Source organism: Triplophysa rosa, linkage group LG13 (genome assembly GCF_024868665.1).
Source record: "Triplophysa rosa linkage group LG13, Trosa_1v2, whole genome shotgun sequence".
In the NCBI taxonomy this organism is placed as follows: domain Eukaryota; kingdom Metazoa; phylum Chordata; class Actinopteri; order Cypriniformes; family Nemacheilidae; genus Triplophysa; species Triplophysa rosa.
The window spans coordinates 3,160,804-3,182,226 of NC_079902.1; the positions used below are offsets into that span (position 1 = coordinate 3,160,804).

Here is a 21,423-nt window from a genome sequence, read left to right on the forward strand (position 1 = left end):
GTTGTGGCCTAATGGTTAGAGAGTCGGATTCATGACCGGAGGTTGCCGGTTCGATTCCCAGGGCCGGCGGGTAATAACTGAGGTGCCCTTGAGCAAGGCACCTTACCCCTACTTGCTCCCTGGGCGCTGCAGTGATAGCTGCCCACTGCTCCGGGGGTACGTGTGTTCACCACTTGCTGTGCGTGTGTTCACTACTCTCTGGATGGGTTAAAAGCAGAGGTCACATTTCGTTGCCTTGTACTTGTACATGGGCAAGTTGATGTAATTGATGTACCTTTATCGCAGTCTCCAAAGCATGTCCTGCGTTCAAAGCAAGATAAGGCAGCTCTTGAGTGCCAAGTGTGACAAAATCAATGGAATTACTGTTGCAACAGTTATGGATGAAACCTACTAGAGGGTGGGATGATCCAGATGTTCCAGATAAAGTCAAGGCAGCTTGGAAAGCATGGGAAGGCGAGTTACCAGATATAGCTAAAGTCCAGTTACCTAGATGGTATGGTGCAGGAAAGAACTGGAAAAATCTGGTTAGCAGAGAGCTTCACATATTTTGTGATGCATCCGAGAAAGCATACGGCTCAGCTGCCTATCTGTGTCTACTCAATGGAATTGGTTACGTTTCTATATCTCTTGTCATGGCTCGTTTAAGAGTAGCACCACAAACGACAATCTCATTCCCCGTTTAGAGCTGTGTGCAGCGGTAACTGGAGCACAGTTAGCTCATATGTTGCAGAAGGAACTGACACTTTGGTCTGATTCCACAACCGTGTTAACATGGATCCAGTCAGAATCCTGCAGGTACAAGACTTTTGTGGCCAATTGTATCACAGAAATTCCTGAATATATTACACCAGAGCAGTGGAGATATGTTGATACTTCCAATAATCCAGCAGATGACATCACCCGAGGCAAGAAACTTGTTGAATTGTCATCTCCTAGTTCCTGGTTTCAAGGACCAGCTGTTCTATACTCACCTCATCAGCAATGGCCAAAGTTACCAGTTGTTGGTGTTAATGAGGTTGGAACAGAGCTGAGAAAATCTTGGTTTTGTGGATTGAACCAAGCGCTAGCAAAATCTCAAGGGTTTGATGTGTCCCGTTTTAATACTTGGTCAGAACTGATATCAGCAACCGTTGAAAACTTTTCTTCACACTTCAGAGAGAACTCTAAACCTACCCAAATCCAAGCAGAATTATATCTTCTACGTCAAGCTCAGATGGAAGATTTCCCTGAAGAATATAAATTGCTTAAAGATGGTCATGAAGTTATCTCACATAGTCGTTTAGCTACTTTAGCTCCTGATTACAGAGTGGGTGGAAGACTCTGGATTTTGAAGCTATTCATCCAGTTGTACTAGACCAGTGGTCACCAACCCTGTTCCTGGAGATCGACCGTCCTGCAGAATGCAGCTCCAACCCTGCTTCAGCACACCTGTCTGTAATTATCAAGCAAACCTGAACACCTTGATTAGATAGTTCAGGTGTGTTTGATTGGGGTTGGAGCTGAAATCTTCAGGACGGTCGATCTCCAGGAGCAGGGTTGGTGACCACTGTACTAGACCCTAAGAATCATGTCACCAAACTCCTGGTTGCTAACTTTGATTCAACCTTATGTCATCCTGGTCCACAAAGAGTGTTCGCTCAGCTTCGCAGGAAATACTGGATTTTGAGAGGGTGACAGCTTGTAAAGAAAATTCAGAGATCATGTATTGAGTGTAAGAAGTGGAAAGGTATGCCTTCATTTCCCAGAATGGCTGATCTACCAAGTTCCAGCCTTCAGTTGTATAAACCACCCTTCTGGTCGACAGGTATGGATTGATTTGGGCCTTTAAGTGTCAAAGTAGGTCACAGACATGAGAAGAAATAGGGCATTCTATTTAAGTGTCAGACGACACGATGTACTCATTTGGAGTTACTATCTGGCATGGACACTGATAGCTTCCTTCTAGCTCTTCGAAGATTCGTTGCCCGTAAAGGTCGCCCCTACGAATTATTGTCTGATCAAGGAACTAATTTTCGAGGAGGAGATCGAGAACTCAGAGAAGTATTTTCTCAGCTAAATCCTTCACTCCAGGAGATGCTTGCTCAACAACAAATTAAGTTCTCATTTAATCCACCACGCTCCCCCCATTTTGGAGGTACCTGGGAGAGAGAGATACGGTCTGTTAAGATAGTATTACGAGTCACTTTGGGAGCACAAGTGTTTTCAGAGGAAGTTCTGTATACAGTGCTCATTGAAATTGAGGAAATGGTAAACTCCAAACCTCTTGGTTACGTGTCTTCAAACGTCTCGGATGTTGATCCAATCACTCCAAATATCTTACTAATGGGGCAGCGAGAAGCATCTCTCCCGCAAGTGATATATGCTGACTCAGAGTTACTTACCCGTAGGAAATGGAGACACAGTCAAGTCCTTGCAGATCGTTTCTGGGCAAGTTTTATTAAAGATTATCTTCCCAGTCTTCAGATTTGACAAAAATGGAAACTTGATGGTAATCCTATTGCTCCCTCTGCAGTGGTTATGATTGTGGACCCTCAGCTTCCTCGTGGACACTGGCCTGTAGGGACTGTCAGTAAAGTCCTACTAAGTTCTGACGGGAGAGTGAGAGTTGCTGAAATCTTTAGTGAAGGGAAACATTTGGTTCATCCAGTCAGCCTTCTTATTGTTCTTTCTGGATTGAAAGATGATAGTACAGTAATTTACTTGGATTCAAATATGTTAACATATTTGGGGGAAGCTGTAGAAAACTCTGTCACCTTGTGATTGGCTGACTTGGTTCTCATTGAGAACACCTGTGACTCTTTATTAATGGAGCGAATGAGCAAACAAGCAACTCAACAAAACGAACTAGCACAGGACAATATACACAAGGGCATATAAAGGGAACCAAATCAAGAAGGGACAGGTGCGTGGCATGAAATCATTAACAATTACTAATGAGGAAACGAGAGGGCGGGAACAGAGACGAGACCGGAGAGAGAGTATGGAACGCCAAAAGAGTCAAAACGTCTCTCTCCACATTAAACAAGGGATCCTGCCATGCTTCTGCCACAAGATCAAGAAAGACATGACAGGATGAGGCAGAATCATGACACAGGAGAGTACAACATTCACTAACACATTGAGCCACGTCCAGTTGGTCGAGGTAGTGGTGTCGCAACAATCTTTAGAGACTTTCTTACCATAGCTCAGAGAACAGAGCATAAATTTAAATCATTTGAAGTGCTTGCGTTGAACATAATAGTTCCAAACAAAAGTAAAAAACCATTGCATTCTCTTACATTGGCAACTGTTTATAGACCCCTTGGGCCCTACACTAATTTTCTGAAAGAGTTTGCGGACTTCTTATCAGACCTTTTGGTTAACGTTGATAAAGTACTTATTGTCGGAGATTTTAATATCCAAGCAGATAGTGCTAATGATGCATTAGCAGCTGCATTTACAGAGCTACTACACTCTTTTGGAGTAACACAAAACATCAATAGACCCACTCATCGATTTAATCATACACTAGACTTGATTATATCTCACGGAGCCAATATAATATAGATATTATAACTCAGAGAAAATTGAAAACATACGAGACAACATAGTAAAAACCCAACCTCCAAGTGTGTCCGATGAATTAGTATCAACCACTGCCCCAAAAGAAAAGCTACAGTGTTTTTCACCTATAAAACAGGAAGATTTAATTAAACTTATTGCAACATCCAAACCTACAACATGCTTATTAGACCCCATTCCAACAAATTATTAAAAGAGTTACTACTTGTTGCAATTGAGCCCATTTATAACATTATCAACTTGTCAATTAATCTAGGCCATGTGCCAGGACCCTTTAAACTGGCCGTCATTAAGCCTCTTATCGAAAAACCAAACTTAGACCCCAATGAACTTGGAAGCTATAGACCGATTTTAAATCTCCCTTACTTGTCTAAAATACTAGAAAAAGTAGTGTCTACTCAGTTGTGCTCTTTCTTACAAAATAATGACATAAACAAAAAATTCAGTCAGGCTTTAGACCGTATCATAGCATTGAAACTGCGCTCGTTAAAATTACAAACGACCTGCTTATAGCATCAGATAAAGGTAACATCTCACTCCTAGTCCTGCTTGACCTTAGTGCTGCGTTCGATACTGTAGACCATAAAATACTTAAAAATAGATCGTTTACACAATTATACCGGTATTCAGGGACAGGCACTACAATGGTTCATATCTTACTTATCAGACAGAAATCAATTTGTCCATTTAAATGGGGAATCGTCAAATCTAACGCAAGTAAATTATGGATTACCTCAGGGATCGGTTTTAGGACCCTTGCTATTCTCCATATACATGCTGCCCCTTGCAGAGTATGTGAGCGGAGTGGAGCGGCATCAATTTCCGCTCTGCGCTCATAAAAAAATATACTCACTCCAATCCAGCTCCGCTCTGGGTTCTTCATTTTCCGCTCCACATTCACTCCACGCTCCTTCCTTGCTAACGCTTCGCTCCACGTTCGTTCCAAGGCTAAAATGTGTGTCAAAGTGCCGCTTCAGTGTATTTTTATTGTTCTTTGTTAAATATTACCTCTGCACTAAGATAAATTATTCAATGTTTAAAAATACACAGTGCTTGGAGCAAAACATGAATGTGATTTATTACTTTTGAAAAATAAACTGCTCGTTCATGAGGCCATATTGAATCTTTTTTTTCTACATAAAAATGTTACAGCAAACGAAGAAATAAGTTAAAACACCAAACGAAAAAAAAAAACTATTAGGATATTTCAAATAATTCTTTAAACAAACCTATAGTAGCAGTAACATTATACACTTGCTATACTTTATACTAGTATACTTGCATTAGCATTGAAGTCAACTATGAAGGGTTGTTGGTACACTTTTAAACGACAAAACTATATTTCCAATGCTCCAGTTCACTTTGAGAGAAATAAGCTTTTGCAGAGTGGCTGGATTCAAGCACATACGATGACTGCTGGACTTCAGGCCAGCAATTGAAAACTGCTTTTCTGCGCTGGCAGAACCACTGCATGCTAAATATGTGTTACGTGTGCTATATGTATATGCTGCTACTGTGCGAAAGTGACACGCGACAAGAGATAGTACAATGAATGATTCTATATTAGAAATATTTTCAATGTAATGAGTAAGAGTCATAAGCATTTAGTGTTGACACAAAGCGCTATGTCACAGTATTACCAACCTTCACATTTTATCTCCATGTGTGAGCGAAACACTTTATCATGTTTCCTCGACAGCCTTGTAAGATTCCAAAAGGAACCTTTTGCTGTTGCAACGACCTCACCATACTCGCATTTACCGTTGCCCTCATTACCTTTCAGTGTACATTTGTATTTTTGTTCACCTTCCTTAATGTAATATTTTAGGAAATCCATGTGTCTGTCTATAGTTTGCAACTGTGCATAAGACGTCAATACATTGCATTATGGGCTCGTGATGGAGCGCAGCTGAGCGTTCTTGGAGCGGAGAAAATGTAGACGCTCCAAATTTGAAAAAACCCACTCCTCACTCAGGTCAAAATTACGTCACTCCGCTCTCTTATTCGCTCCCACTCCGCTCCGCTCACATACTCTGGCCCCTTGGCAACATTATTAGAAAACATGGAATTAGCTTTCACTGTTATGCAGATGATACTCAGCAATATATCTCATCAAGACCATATGATTCCTTCCAGCTATCCAAATTGGCAGAGTGCATCAGAGATATAAAACATTGGATGACTACTAATTTCCTTCTTTTAAACTTTAACAAAATAGAAATATTACTTATCGCACCAAAAACACGTAAACAGAATATCTCGGATTATAACCTGCAAATTGAAGGCTGCACTGTTACTCCAACAAATACAGTTAAAGACCTAGGCGTTATATAGATTATATTAGACAGCAACCTGTCATTTAAAAATCACATCTTGTTAGTTGTGGTTTGGGGGGTTTCATTTGTTGGGGCTGTGTGGGTCTGGTTTGGTCTTGTTTTGTGGTCGATGTCGGACAACAGAGGAATAAAGTTACATTTTGCCATTACTATTTTCCCCTGGTTGTTCCTCTGTTGTCTGGTGTCGATCGCGGAATGAGACCGGGTTGGACCTGCACGGTTTCGGTGGGTGGGGCTTCCTGGGTCGTGGCTGGTGGGCTCTCCATGGTCTTCGTGGACATTTGCTCGGTGGCTTTTAGTCGAGGTCACTGAGTGCAGCTATATGACACGTCAAAGGAGATCTGGCCCTCCCGGCTGAGCCTGGTTTCTCCCGCGTTTTTTTTTTCTCCATTTATACATCATTGGAGTTTGGGTTCCTCGCCACAGCAGGGCAGTGTTGGCTTGCTCACCGGGAGACTGCATATGTTTATTAGATATTATTTATTAGAATGATCTTGCTTGGTCTATAAATGCACTGTGCTCTGTTTTACCTGTGTTTTTCAGTTTTTCTTATTTTCTCCTGTAAAGCTGCATTGGAACAATGGACATTGTGAAAAGCACTATATAAATAAATTGAATTGAACATTACATTTTAGACTCGCCAACGAACATGAAAACAGGGTGAGTATAAATGCAGTAGTAATGAGCAAGATAGATGGCAGGTGCGGTTATTACAAACGTGTGACAGGTGCAGGAGCGTGGAGGAACTTGGGTATAGTAGTCCTAGGGGGAAACAGGCATGGAAACGGAGTGGGACTGTGACACCCATAAAGGCTTGGGCCGGCCCTGGTCACATGCATACCCTTTTAGCCAGAGATACTATATAATATATAATAATATATAATATATATTAACAAGATGCGCCACTGCCATTACAAAGAATGGAGAGGAATGCAACGCTCAATATGGCTGCTCTAGTGAAGAAAGCCCTGCCTTCCCGCCTTCTAATTGTCACTTGATAAATGGTGCATTCCAAATGGGATATATCGCCCTCTGAAGGGCACTTTGGAGTGAAAACAATTATGGCCGCCATATTGAAGGGTCGTTCCAAACCGAAGTGCTCATAACTGGCAACTTCAAAGGGCCCTTCGGAATTACAGATTTCGAAGGGTACAACTGATGGACACTTTACGCCCCCATGATTCTTCCCGTGGCAATGGCGCCTCCTTCAAGAAACAGTTGTTTGGTCCCATACACCCTTCATCCCTTCAAAGCTCTCACTCCGGAGGATAATCCCTTTGAAGGGTTTAGGGCATAGGGATGAGCCCTTCGGAATGGAACCCAGGGGAAGAATGACGATTCTCTGGTGCGGAGCTTATGTGAAGCGCTTTCCAGCCTATGCGCATGCACAGTAGCTGAAGCGACCTCGAAAAAGGTGATTTTTAAACGCAATTTAAGTTAAGCAGACCAAAGTTTTAGTACAGTCTATATCGGGTTTAATTATTGATCGAAAATATGCTATTTAATTGTGATTTTTGCCAGCGATTTTAGAAATATCTGCCTTCCTCCTTTCAAAGAGATAGGACTATTGACTTGCTGTTTCATATTTAAAAAATATTTTTCCAACGTTTCAAATGTCTATATTTTAAATGTTATAATTGTTGTAAAATGAATGCAGTTGTAATTGCAGTGATAATACATGTGTTCCCTCTAATTTTTCTAATTGTGTTGAGTGTTGTTTTCAAAACAGGCTTTTTAATTTTTGTTTTAAAATTAGATTTTTTAAAGTTATAGCTATTTCATTGAATGCTAAAGATATTATATTGTTTCCTTTTATGTCTATTTTTATGTAGCCAGGTGGTATTAGAATTCAAACTTCCAAAAAGGTGTACTTCCCCTTTAAGAACGCAGCCGCTATAAATGACGCATTCAGAGTGCGATACAGAGAAAAAGGGCTTGCGCATGAGAGACGAGTGTAGACAATTAATGTCATTCAAGGTTAAATACATTATATATGTGAGTAAATTAAGGCCTAAACATTTAATCTGATGTACTAGAACATTTTCGTTTCATCCTGTGTATGTAACCCGTGTATTTTATGGTTAGGATATGGGATGATCTGTGTTTGCATATTACACGTGACGCGTGTTACGGATTCTCTGTAAAATATAATTCGGTAAGTCTCAGATGTAATGTGAATGTGTATAATGTCCGTGAGTGACGTGAATAATATCATGTGTATGTTATATTTGCTTACCTTGTACAAGTTTACATGAGGAAAATGCTGATTCGCGATTTGTGTTTATGTGTAGGGATGTAACGGTTCACAGTGAATCGGTTGAAAATCGATTATAATATCCTGCTGCTGACCAACTTTATGGAGATGCAGATTTCATTTTCCAACAGGACTTGGCACCTGCACACAGTGCCAAAGCTACCAGTAACTGGTTTAAGGACCATGGTATCCCTGTTCTTAATTGGCCAGCAAACTCGCCTGACCTTAACCCCATAGAAAATCTATGGGGTATTGTGAAGAGGAAGATGCGATATGCCAGACCCAACAATGCAGAAGAGCTGAAGGCCACTATCAGAGCAACCTGGGCTCTCATAACACCTGAGCAGTGCCACAGACTGATCCACTCCATGCCACGCCGCATTGCTGCAGTAATTCAGGCAAAAGGAGCCCCAACTAAGTATTGAGTGCTGTACATGCTCATACTTTTCATGTTCATACTTTTCAGTTGGCCAAGATTTCTAAAAATCCTTTCTTTGTATTGGTCTTAAGTAATATTCTAATTTTCTGAGATACTGAATTTGGGATTTTCATTAGTTGTCAGTTATAATCATCAAATTAAAAGAAATAAACATTTGAAATATATCAGTCTGTGTGTAATGAATGAATATAATATACAAGTTTCACTTTTTGAATGGAATTAGTGAAATAAATCAACTTTTTGATGATATTCTAATTATATGACCAGCACCTGTATATATATATATATATATATGAAAATAGCAAAAGCTGAATATAATCATAATTAGATCATTTTGAAATCTTTAAAATAAAGCCATATTTTTTTTAATTTATGCATTTGCCAAGCTGATGTTTGTATTTACATTAAATAAATACACTTTATTTGAGGGGTTGAGGATCTACATGCAGCTTTAATAACCATAATCCATATACAGGCAAAAATCAGGACAGGCAGATGGCATACACAGGCGAGATGGCAGGCAATGGTCAGGGCAGGGAGCAGAGATTTACAGAAAACAAAGAACAATCCAGGGTCAAAACACGTTAATCCAACAAGGGCAAACAGCTCAGAAATGCAGTTGACAACAAACAAGACTTAAAAATTAGTGACTAATATGACTGTGTTTAAATAGGCAGCTCTCACTAAATCCTTGGTGTTTGAGTCAGATCCATAGCGTGGCTTGTTGGTTTTGACTAAATCCTTGGTGTTTCAAATCCACCCACACCCACACCCACACCCACGATTGTTAAACTTGCCAAAAAAACAAGGTTGCATGATGACGTCACACTCGAAACATCAAGGATTTAGTGTGAGAGCCTTAAATAGGCAGAGGTGCAACATATAACAAGACACAGGTGAATGCAATACTGACTAATGAGTCCAAAGGCTTATGGGAATTGTAGTGCACTGAAAGTCTGGGTGATGTGGAAAGTCCTCTTGTGGTTTTGAGAGGGCACTGCAGCTGATGACTGTGAAAACCTCATTCTACACTTTGCAAACAATGCTTAGTAAAAAAGACAAAAAAAAAACAGAATTGATAGAATGATTGTGAAAGCCTTCTACCTATTTGAAGGATATCTCAAAATATTTTATTATAATACATATGAATATAGTGTAACTACACCTATATCTGTATATAACTAGTATTTAGGAGGAAACTATTGGCCTAGATATGTGGATTCCCTTGTACCCATGGACACAATTCTTATTTTTAATAAATTGCTCTTCCAAACTTAAATGTTAACTATTTGGTAAACAAATGAACACAAACAAACCACACTGGTTTGTATAGCCTATGCCAGCGTTATTAATTTATGTTTATCTGTAAGGCCACGCTAGGGTTCACGCTAACATATACAGTACATGCAGGCTAAGTAGTTCTTAAGTGTTTTCAAGCCACAATATTTTTCATGTTATACCATAACAAGTAGTAAAAAGTCAAGTTATTTGTATACATTTGTAACATATTAATTATAAGTATCACTCAAACAATGGTTTGATACTTTTGTATGTTAACTTGTGCTGTATATTTTATGTATTGATTTGTTCCATAATTGTTTAACTGTTTACGTTTAGCTATGAATGCAGTTGGAAAACATGCCATGGTACAAAAGGTCAACCTGTGTTTAAAAAATGATTTATTTTCTAGCCAACGATGGTGGAAATGTTGCCCAGAAAATATAGACAGCTACAAAATTAATAGAAAGAAACATATTTAAAAATAAACCTACGTAAAATAACCATTCGTAGGTATCTGACGTCAACCTTCACTACTTCCAACAAGAATCTATTTCCGCACACTCGAAGGCCAATCAACGGTGTCCACGAGGTGCAGGTCGGAGGCGGGGACTACGGTTCATAACAGACGTAAGATCTGAACAATCATCATCGCGCTTCGTCTATGGGTCGTGTCCACGTTACAAACAGTGGCCAATCGCGTGTGAGGCAGAGCTTTGTGGTCCGGATTCTTCCTCCATAGCCACACGTGATGCGCTAGATCTGACTGCAGGCGGAGTGTTTCTTCAGTGGTCGGGGGTGAGTGCACTAAATGAGCAGAATTATCAGCTTTGCTGAACGTGTGTTATTTCTTTGGGAGTATTAAGAATGTAATGGAAAGTATTTTCCAAGTAAGCTGTATTATTTGGTTTATCAGGAATTTATTAGGGTGGAAATTAAAATATGTTGGGGCTAACTGACTAGGCTAAGCTATCAGATACAAGTGTCATACCAATTAAATATAAGATACCAACTTAAAGCTAAAAGTAATTAATGACATAAACCTTTGTTTTTTTTATCTTGTGATATGTGTTAAATGTTTTATTGGAGTAACGTTAGTTGTCAGATAATATTTTCTTATCTGACGTTGGAGGTGGGTATACGCACTTTTTTATATTTCTGAACTTGGACCGCTGTTTGAAGTTTAATTGCCAGATATACACGATTTTTTTGTCTGTTACGATATTCACTGCGTCAGATTACGCCATTTTGGGTGTGAAATTCATGTCGTGTTCTGAGCAAGAAACTGCATCTGATTGTAACGTTAGACGTTTCATCGGACGCCCGCGCCTGGACTGCAGATAATTTTGGCGCTGCGACCAAAATTGCATACTGTGATAGTACCTACTGAATTTGAATAAGTACCTACCTTTCAACCGTTAAAACAGTACGTTCTATATAGTATGAGTGGGAGTAGCATGAAAACATTTCGGACATACTGCATCCGCCATGTTTATGGTCATGTGTGACGACTTCTTCTTGTATCGTTTATTGGCGGTTGAAAAGCCAATTTATGGTGTATTACCGCCACCAACTGGACTGGAGTGTGAAGCGTTAATGGGATAGATCAAAACGTTACAAAAAATGTGCAAGTGTATCTTAAATTTTGTTATACAATCCAGGTGTTCTTGAGATATCTAAATATTTCTTTCTGTATTGCCTGTCCTGAAGCAGTGCTTAACAAATTCGATAGATGCGAATTAGTGTTGTCAAAAATATCGATATTTCGATAATGAAAAATCTGAAACTATTCCAATACGCATGTCCCACAGCAGAGTCGGCGCCACGAGGGGGCACTAGGGGGCATGGCCCGGCCACTTCAGTCACTGTGCCCCCTCACTTTTTTAAAATAAAAAAGGCAATATCATTTAAAAAAAAAAACCTTTGGAGAATGAATTTGGTTTATATTTATTAAAGAAACAACGAGAGCAGAGGGTAAAAAATAATGTATTTATTTGTTAACAGAATTTAAAGACATTGTCTTGTGCTGTACTTCCATGCGTTGTTAAAAACACAAGCTAAAGGGCTGCTTGCGTCCAGCGGTAACGTTTCTGTATGCATTGCTTAAAAAGAAACGGGCATTACTATTATGCAGACGGTGACAAGTGGAGATACAGGCTGTCTATCAGAAAGCAAGAGCTAGCTCTTTAGTGTTGTTATATTGATGCAATCGTTTTGTTAGACTTAAAGCTCTACTGGGGAACAGTCCCCTGTATACATTTTCTGTCACTTTTTCTTTAAAGCCTGCTTTTGACATTTTTCTATATATTTTTTTCTATATATGCGTCTAAATTAATAATCTTCATTTATTAACTTCCGCTGAATTTATGTAGGCTATGATCGGTGTATTTCCAGTTCTTTTTGTTAAAACGTCATACAACATTTGCTCTCCTCCAAGTTGATATAAAAAATAGCCTTTCAGTTTCAGTGTCTTTCATTTCTTTTTGTTCAGTTCAATTTATTAGCTTTGAAAAAGCTATGCGAAATATGCAATGCTGTCCTCGAAATGGACATTTAGAGTTGTTAAACTTCAAAACGGCAGCGCACACTGGATGAAAAGCTTTGTTATCTACAACTCACAGGTATTGTGCACCCATAGGCAGGATTTAACTAGATCTTTTATTGTGTTATAGTTAAAAATGTCTGGCTCTCAATGAATTAGGCAGTGCGCGGCTGACCTGTGCAGACATGAAGAGCCGCACACTGAAACAGAACAGAGCGAGACCTCAGTCTATGTGCCGTGTCTCAACCTCGAATTGTCCAACATGTCAGATTTTCCTACCGCAGGGCAAAATTTAGGATATAATCTAAACCACATCGACAAAATAAACAGGTAGGATGATTTTACAATGCAAAATACCCTGTAAGACAGTCCTACCAGTTTAAAATGAACACATTAAATAAATTTACATCGTAAATACCCTGTCAGATTATCCTACCAGCATAAAAGAAACATGATTAATTTACAGCGCAATACCCTATAATTGTACTACCAGTACTAAATAAATATGTAGGCCTAGAATGATTTAACAACGAAAATACACAATCAGATTCCCGTAGCAGTATAAAATAAACAAGTATGATTTTATAGCGCAAGAAAATGACGTAACATTGATGTCCGCATGCCTGGTAGGATAATCTGACGGGTAGAATGAAATTTCGGGACACTATCCCCTTCTAAACCCCTAAACCCTGCCCCCCCCCACTAAACATAGCAGCCCCCTCACTTTGTGCACCCTGGCGCCGACTCTGTCCCACAGTATCGATACCATATCTATGATCGATACCAGCTGCGCGTTTTCGCTCTCTCTCTCTCTTTTCCGACAGTGAGTTGACACACACTGCACATGAATGCAGTGACAACAGAGCCCCGCCTCCTCTTACAGACTTCACTCCTTTGCGGCCGCTAAATTGTGTTGAACGTTAAATGGCAGTGCTGAGTCAGTACTATGGAGGACCGGAAGAGTCGCGTGTAGAGTAATAAAGCATTTCATTGTTTAATAACTAATTCTACAATAAAAATAGGCATTAATACATTTGTTTACAACTTCATTTATTTATCCAAATATAAATAGGCGAAATGATAAAGTCATTCATTATTTATTGTTTTAATGGGCAGTAAAAAGCGCGATTATAAAATAATGACTAAATGAAATATTAATCCATCAATAAATACTTCAAATTAAAAAGGAATTAAAAAAAACAACATAAAACACGCAATAAGTACATCATTTTAAAATTCCTTTATAAATACTGGAATTTCAAAATGTATTTGAAAATGCGATTTAAAACGAGGAATAAATAATTGAATAGGAATTTGCGTTTTAATCAGTCATTTAAAAGATTATTTCTTTTACCATTTGCATTTCCATTTCCCCACTGCCTTTCCTTTTCCGATTTGCTATTCGATTAGCTTAGTCATTTAGCTTTTCCTTTTAGCCTCTCTATTTAGCATTTCCCTGACACTTTGGGTCCTTGCATTGGTAAAACAATGCAAATTAGCTAAGGCGAGGGAGATGTAACAAGCTCTCTGATTGGCTAGTTCCTTGTATGTCATGTTCAAAGGTATGTTAGTTGAGCAATTGAGAAGAGGATAGACCAGTTCACTGCATGTAACCAGCGCGTTATCAGCGCCTGCTTTTTCTCTAACAGAAATCATAGAAAAGGAAACTTATTTTTAGAAGAGGTTAGAACATTCACACTACATGTGGAAGCAGCAGTGCTGCGGTCATTTTGGCGCCGAGTCTATTTTTGCTGTGCTGCTTACGCGCAGTTAAAGTGACATAAGTTACAGTGCTTATGGCCAAAATGCTTATGGATTCACTCGAAAAGTAACAGTTTTACCATTAAAGCATGTAACTGATGTCTGTTGTGTTTTAAACTGGCATTATGACTTCCTAAAATAATGTTTTTTTTTAATGAAACCACAAACACACACCATACAGTAGATGCTACTGTGTACTGCAGGGCTAGTCAACTGGCGGCCCGCGGGCCAAATGCGGCCCGCCAATCATCTTTTCCTGGCCCGCCTTAACATTTCAAATAAGTGGAGAGACTTTAAGAATGGTGTGCTTTAAATGCACGTCCTCCTGAGACGCCACATCTTTAAAAGTCCAAAACGCTGCTACATTTAAAACGAAAGTAATTCCCGCAGCTCATAATGTGTTACGTCTTATAAAGCGATTTGATCGGTCAGTTCAAGAAACTTAATGTTATTTACAACGTTATAATCAGCAATGCATTGCACAGCCACAGGCAATCGGTTTGCGCACGCGATAGGTTGTGTTCTAAAACGTGTTTTGTGCCCTTGAAAGTAGGCTAACTGTAGGAAGGGTACACCACGTGAATGGTTGTCTCAGATAAGGGGAAAATGGTGTTGTTTTTATTACTGCATTCATTATGTATAACGGCTATATTTACGAAAAACAGCTGTTCATTTCCCCCCAGAACTCGCACTATACAAAGGCTCTGCCCACATGAATGCGATCGGAATTCACCCGAAGATGTGATAATAGCATTCAGTTTCTTGCACAGACCAATTGACTGGCTTTATAAGACACTAATTTAACGTCACAAGGGGCAGGGATTACTTTTGTGTTGAATGTATTTGCGTTTTTTACTTTTATTGATTTAACTTTAATTAATTCAACCAGATATCTTCAGAAATATCTTCTTATGCCACCCACATCTTGATGTACTGGAGGACTGTGGGTGAGTAAATTAGTAGCAATTTTTGGGTAAAGTAACGCATTAAGGAATATAAAATACAATTAAAAAGACAATATCCCTTTTAATTTAATATCATGAAAAGGCACAAATACTGGATGCAATATTTGTGTGCATGTTTTAATCATGGCCTATAAGTAACAGCAATAAAAACAGTATAAAAGGAACAAAACGCAATAAATAACAGAAGAAATGAGAATATGGTAAAAAAACTGGCCCGCGTCCTAATCTGGCCCTCAAAGAAAAGTAGTTGAAGACCCCTGGTGTACTGTCTATGTGTGAGGTCAGAGCTGGACACTTTCTCCAAGAGCAGCACACCACACACCCCCTCGTGTTCCGGTTCCCCCCGGTCTGCTCATGAGCAGTGGCCCACCGGTGCTGAGGGAAACAACTGCATCATGCTGTCAATCGAAACTGAGCAAATCCTTGTCTTTATATAATAAAAATAAAAAAATGTTCAACGTGGCATCTTCAATGCAATTTTACAGAGCCTCAATACAAATTATAACGGAATGTGGTGGAGTCTTCAAGTAAAAATGAGCTGGTATTTTTGCAACTGCAATATAAAAGGCACATGATATTACAGCAGCGCATTTTTCATTTATATGACGTACAAAAAAATGTGAACTCAAAAATGACTTAATCGTTAAGTCTGAGAAAGTTTTTTATCATTTAGGGTGTATTCACACTAGGGCTGCAGCTGTCGATTATTTTAGTAATCGAGTATTCTACCAATTATTCCATCGATTAATCGAATATTTGGATAACAAGAACTTTTTCTTTATTAAAGAGCAACACAAAATATACAAGAGAAAACAAGACAGGTCTCTTAAAATGAACCACTAATTTGTTTCCATTTTAGAAAAATTAACATATTTATTGCTGAAATTGCATACATTAATATCTGTGTAAACTAAACTAATTTAGTACATTCCATTGCCATATTACATGCAAAATGCAATATAATACAAATATATAAATAAGAAACATAAATAAAAATCGAAATAATAATTTCAACGGTAAACAACTAACTTCAGCTTATGCATGATGCATTTAGCTTACCTAAATTAGTTTAAAATTTTCAAAGCTCTTTTTTTTACTATTAAATAGTAATATATTTGTCCACATAAAACTACTGTAGTTAACCGGACTTTTGGCAGGTCATCGGAAGACGCTTATTAATTAGTGTGTGTTAGCGTCACTCAGTAAAATGTTCTGAAATAAACTCTCAGAGCAACTCTGGAGATGAAGTTCATGTGTTCATACAGCACAGACGCGGACAAATCCATGAGAATCACACGTGTAGCACGTTAAACTGTGCTGTTCATTCACTCAGACATGCAGAACAGCCGGTGGCCTATATCACAAAGCTGGATCAGGTATTATTCTGGGTTAGAGATCGCAAACCAAAACTGGACCAATCAAACAGCAAATTTGCCCCTTTACCTTAACTCACTGTTCCAGGTCTACATCCCCTTGTTGTTCATTATCTCCCTTGCTTACTCCAGCTTTAATCCTCCTAGTAGCATGGCCTTGTAAACTAACCCTACTGTTTAGCGTGTTGACAAAATGTTTACATGCTCTCCTACTTGTAAGTCGCTTTGGATAAAAGCGTCTTTCAAATGAATAAATGTATACTACAATGTTTACTACAGGTTATCAATTTACTACAAGGGTACTACAATTTCCTTTAGAAAATACCACAGTATTTATTCGTCTGAGTGTTCGTTAACGGGACGACGCTTGAGTTTGTGTTGACGACAGCTTCACTCAAACAGTAAAATACACGTAACATAAACTCTCAGAGCAACTCTGGAGATAAAGTTCATGTGTTTATATTAGGGATGCTCTGATCATGATTTTTGCAGCCGATACGAGTACCGATTTTCTGTCATCATGATCGGCCGTTACCGATCCCGATTTCGATGCTTTAAGCTTTATATAACTGATATAAGCTTTCTAGTCACTGTTTGTAAAATAAGATGTAATTTGATAAATATTAGTGCTGTCAATCGATTAAAAAAATTAATCGGATTAATCACACATTTTTTCTGTGATTAATCACGATTAATCGCACATAACTATTATATTTTAAAATATACTTTTACATTTTAATAATTTCACATTTAATCTTCAAATTGATGTAGAAACAACATATTTCTTTAACAGCATCATTTTATGAAAGCTAGCATTTTGATATTAGTACTGTAACTGATGTCTCTATTAAATTGATTATTTTAACATGAATTATAGCCATTCAACAGTATAATTGAGAGCTCATGTAGGAAACATACAGGAATTGAAGGACACTTTACAGTCTTTATTAATGCTAAATTATAAATTAAATTCAGAAGAATTCTCATTAAAGCTACAAAATCACATTGATTTCTTCTTTTATTTTGTTCTTTGATTAACATTAGTGACAGGAGTCAGAGCAGCACGTTTAAGAACGTGGCCCCTTTAAGAGCTGTCTCAGTTCGCAGATCTGACCGTCACCGCACTCCCATTTTCATAACATTTTGCATTCATTTAAGATTTTATTTTACACTTTGAAGTCTGTGCTTAAGAAAATGCTAGACAAAATGGGCTTTCTGACATAATCTTGTGTGGTTTTATCCATTCAAGCACGAAAGAGAACTTAACACGGATGCGCTGTCTGACAGAGATTCACCGACGCAGCCTTCAGCCCGTGACTGTTTACACCAGACTGGACCTCGCTAGGGATGTAACGATTCACTCAGCTCACGATGCGATGCGATTCACGATTCTGATCTCACGATGCGATTTACTCACGATTTATTTTGAAAAAATGAGTTGAAACAAATTAGAAATGAACAACGTCCCTTGCATTATTTCTTAAATGCTTCACGTTTCTTTGTATGATAAAATAATGTTTTATTTCAAATAACAAAACTAAACTGCAATTTTATAACAAATTAATAATAGAAAAAGTCTCTTTAATATAAACAGACTAATACTGTCTGTGCTTTTCTTGGATTTTTTTGCATTTAAGAAATATCAGCATCCACGTTTAGGTTTGCAGTGAAAATAGCGGCCCCTGCTGTTCAAAAAATGTATTGCGATTCAGTTCAAGCCTCAACCGATTTGAATCGTCGCTCATTATAACCGATTTTCAACCGGCTGACGGTGAATCGTTACATCCCTAGACCTCGCATTGCGTTTTGCCGCGTCCCACAGTTTAGAAGCGGTCTATCTCCATTGAACGCATAAGCAACTGTTTCAAATCGCGCTTAAGTGGTTTAAAAGCCTGTACACGAATAAGAGCGTGATTACATAATGTAACGCTAGACAAAGGATGTCAAAACAAACGGATGCTCCGTTAATTGCGATAAATATTTTCTCACGCGTTAATTTGAAAAAAATTAATCGCATGCGTTAACGCGTTAACGTTGACAGCCCTAATAAATATTTTAATAAAATCATATAAGGGCAATTAAAAGTGAACTTCCCCTTTTAAAACCATCCCTTTTTAAATATTGCAGTTCTTATTTTGACCACATACTTAAATTAAATTACTAACAGCCACTCTCTTCTGTCTAATGATTTTATAGGTAATTTACTACACATTGTCATATAAATAAACTGTAAATACTGTGAATTATTTAGACTAAATCTTGTCAGCCACTGTTGCTAAATGGTCTAAGCACACTAACGTTCGGAGGTGTTTTGAGTGACAGATTTGATGGATTCGGATAGGGAGTCTTCTGAGTTTATTGTTTGACATATCCGTTCTTTTAACCGTTCATTTAAGCGAATCCGTTCAAATTAGTCATCATGTCATGAATCGAACATTAGCAGACGTTAACTACACGTTGTGTCTGTGTGTTTATGACACATCGCAAAAGAAAGAAGTTAACACGGAAACCACTTTATCATTGGATAGGATTGATTTTCGTTTATTAAAAGTGTGGTTTATGTCACCTGCGTCATGTGCGTGTCAGAGAAGAAAAGGTAACCCGTTTTTTTAAATACAACTCGCACTCAATTCAGGTAAAAATATTCTCAGAATGTGCCACGTGCAACATGGATTTGGTCTTCCGACCTTTTGTCATTGTGTCTGTTGCTTTTGTTAATTATGTGCGAGAGAGGGAGAGTTAGAGACTGGGGTGTTCGATTTCTTTCGGCGCTGCACAGATTGATCAGCATATGACATTACCCAAAGTTCTGCAGATGCGTTTTGTTATGAAAGCATGACTGCTTATGACTGCTTCCGCAGTGCCTGCACATCATGTTCCAATCGGCCTGCGCAACACAGAATGAACTCGCCCTGTTTGGAGACAGCGTCCTCGTGTGATGACGTCATCAAATTACGATCGGTTTGTGAGATCGGCCAAGTTAGTGAGTACCGATGGAGTTATTAAATGTGATTATCGGCTAATTCCGATCTGTGGCCGATCGATCGGAGCATCCCTAGTTTATATCTTCATACAGTGCAGACGCAGACAAATCCTCGACCATCACTCGTGTAGAGTGTTATCTGTGCACATCATTCTAGTGTTGGCCGATATTCTCTATAGTCAGATCGTTCTATCGCCAGCCTGTAGATCGCCGATACACGATGGTATCGAGGGGCGGGGCAATTACGCATTTAACTATGACAAGCTGGATTTTTGGACAAAAAGCTTACGTGTCTAGAAAATGCTCATGTGTGACTGCAGTTAGCATTCTATCAGAGTGTAAGTTCAGTGCAGTTGGCAACATTATTTCTTACCACCGCAACCTTTTAAACGAGAGAAAATAAACTATTGCTATAAGTCAATATCATTCATCCAAATGCGTCATTGATGCCCGCGTGCACTGTTATTACTTGATTGCCAAACGGGAACAACTCGTGCGCTGGTTTTAAACCCTCACGCGCATAGCAATTCCTGCGAGGAAAAGCCAGAGCCGCGGGCATCACAAGCTCTCTCATGCGCTGAAAACTCAAAGCCCGCACATTAGAGCTGCACGATTAATCGTTAAAAGATTGACGATCTCGATTCAAACACCCACACGATCTCTAGGGCTGGCTATCGATTCTGATGTTTCCCGATTCGATTACGATTCACAAGCTCTCGATTAGAGTCTACTCTCGATTCAAGTCAATGATTACCCAGATAGCAAGCAATGTTTCAATGTTTACAGTAGTGCTTTAATAAGAACACTTATACATAGATAGAGAAAGAGGTGTTTTGAAAAGTTTACTTTTAAACATTACCAGTTAAAGAAAACTTAACATTAAAATACAAGAGTTAATATAATTGTGATTTGTTGAAATTTCAAAACATTTTCAACATAAATTGCAGGTGCAAAAGTGATATTGATTCAACGCAATTAACATTGACAAAAATTTTTTTTAACATTGATTTAATGGTTGCTTGCTATCTAGGTATAGATTTAATACAAATCCTATAGATATTTCTAAAAAAGGTCAGTAAATATCACATTACAATGGTGAATTAAAAAATGAAATGAAGAGCCACAAACCTGTATATTAAACTTTAAAACACTGGGGTATATTGAAACGGAACAGTTATTTTAAATTTAAGATGCAGTATAACAAACAAAATTTCACAAAAATAGCTGTAAATAGAGGCTGCAATCATGTAAACCGCTGCCTTTTATATGAAGGTGATGTTAAATTCGACGACACACCCGGATCCCATGTTAATTAAGCAATGAATGAAGGATACTCCCTGTTGTAACATCCACCCATTGTAAAAAGAAAAGTGACATCTAGTGGATATTAGTAGCAATAACATTAACGTAAATGAATGTTCAGTGCTTGCATAAATATGAAAGAAAAAACAATTTTGAATAGATCTGTATAAAAAACGATTAATCGATTTTTCTATTTTTTTGCCCAGCCCTAATGATCTCATTAATAAAAATTCTCGTGTCTATTAACTTACACCTCTGACTAAAATCATAATGCTCCAATCTGTGCTGGGAACGTTACTGCCGCAGAAGCAGAGAAAGCATTATCATCATTAGGTATGAAACAATGTCACAAACAGTCTTTTCAGCCACACACTATCATTATTTCTGTGTGTCAAATGATCACAGAAGTACTGGAATTAAAGCAAAGAGTTGCCAACTCCCACGCATGAGATGTGTTTACAAGCTCTCACTCTGCCCAAATTAATCTAGCACCAAATAACAGACCAACATATAAAGTAAATACAGCCTGACAACAAAACTGCTCTTATGATTTTCTTTCAGGATTATGTCACATTGTTCTGATTATGCTTCACATCTTAACTGGACAGGTTTGAAACAAAACTCACGAT

The 21,423-nt window shown here is 38.4% G+C and overlaps 1 protein-coding gene across 4 annotated transcripts in view; it reads left to right on the top strand.

The window, feature by feature from the left end:
- Positions 1-10,547: 10,547 nt before the first annotated feature.
- Positions 10,548-21,423, top strand: part of canx (calnexin) — a 91,435-nt gene continuing 80,559 nt past the window's right edge. The window contains exons 1-2 of one of the 4 annotated variants that reach the window (XM_057348847.1): positions 10,640-10,666; positions 15,061-15,118. Coding sequence is in view for 2 of the 4 variants with exons in the window: in XM_057348845.1 (XP_057204828.1) it covers positions 10,741-10,758 (18 nt within the window). In the remaining 2 variants the exon portion in view is untranslated. The other 3 variants (XM_057348846.1, XM_057348845.1, XM_057348844.1) reach the window with 3 other exon arrangements.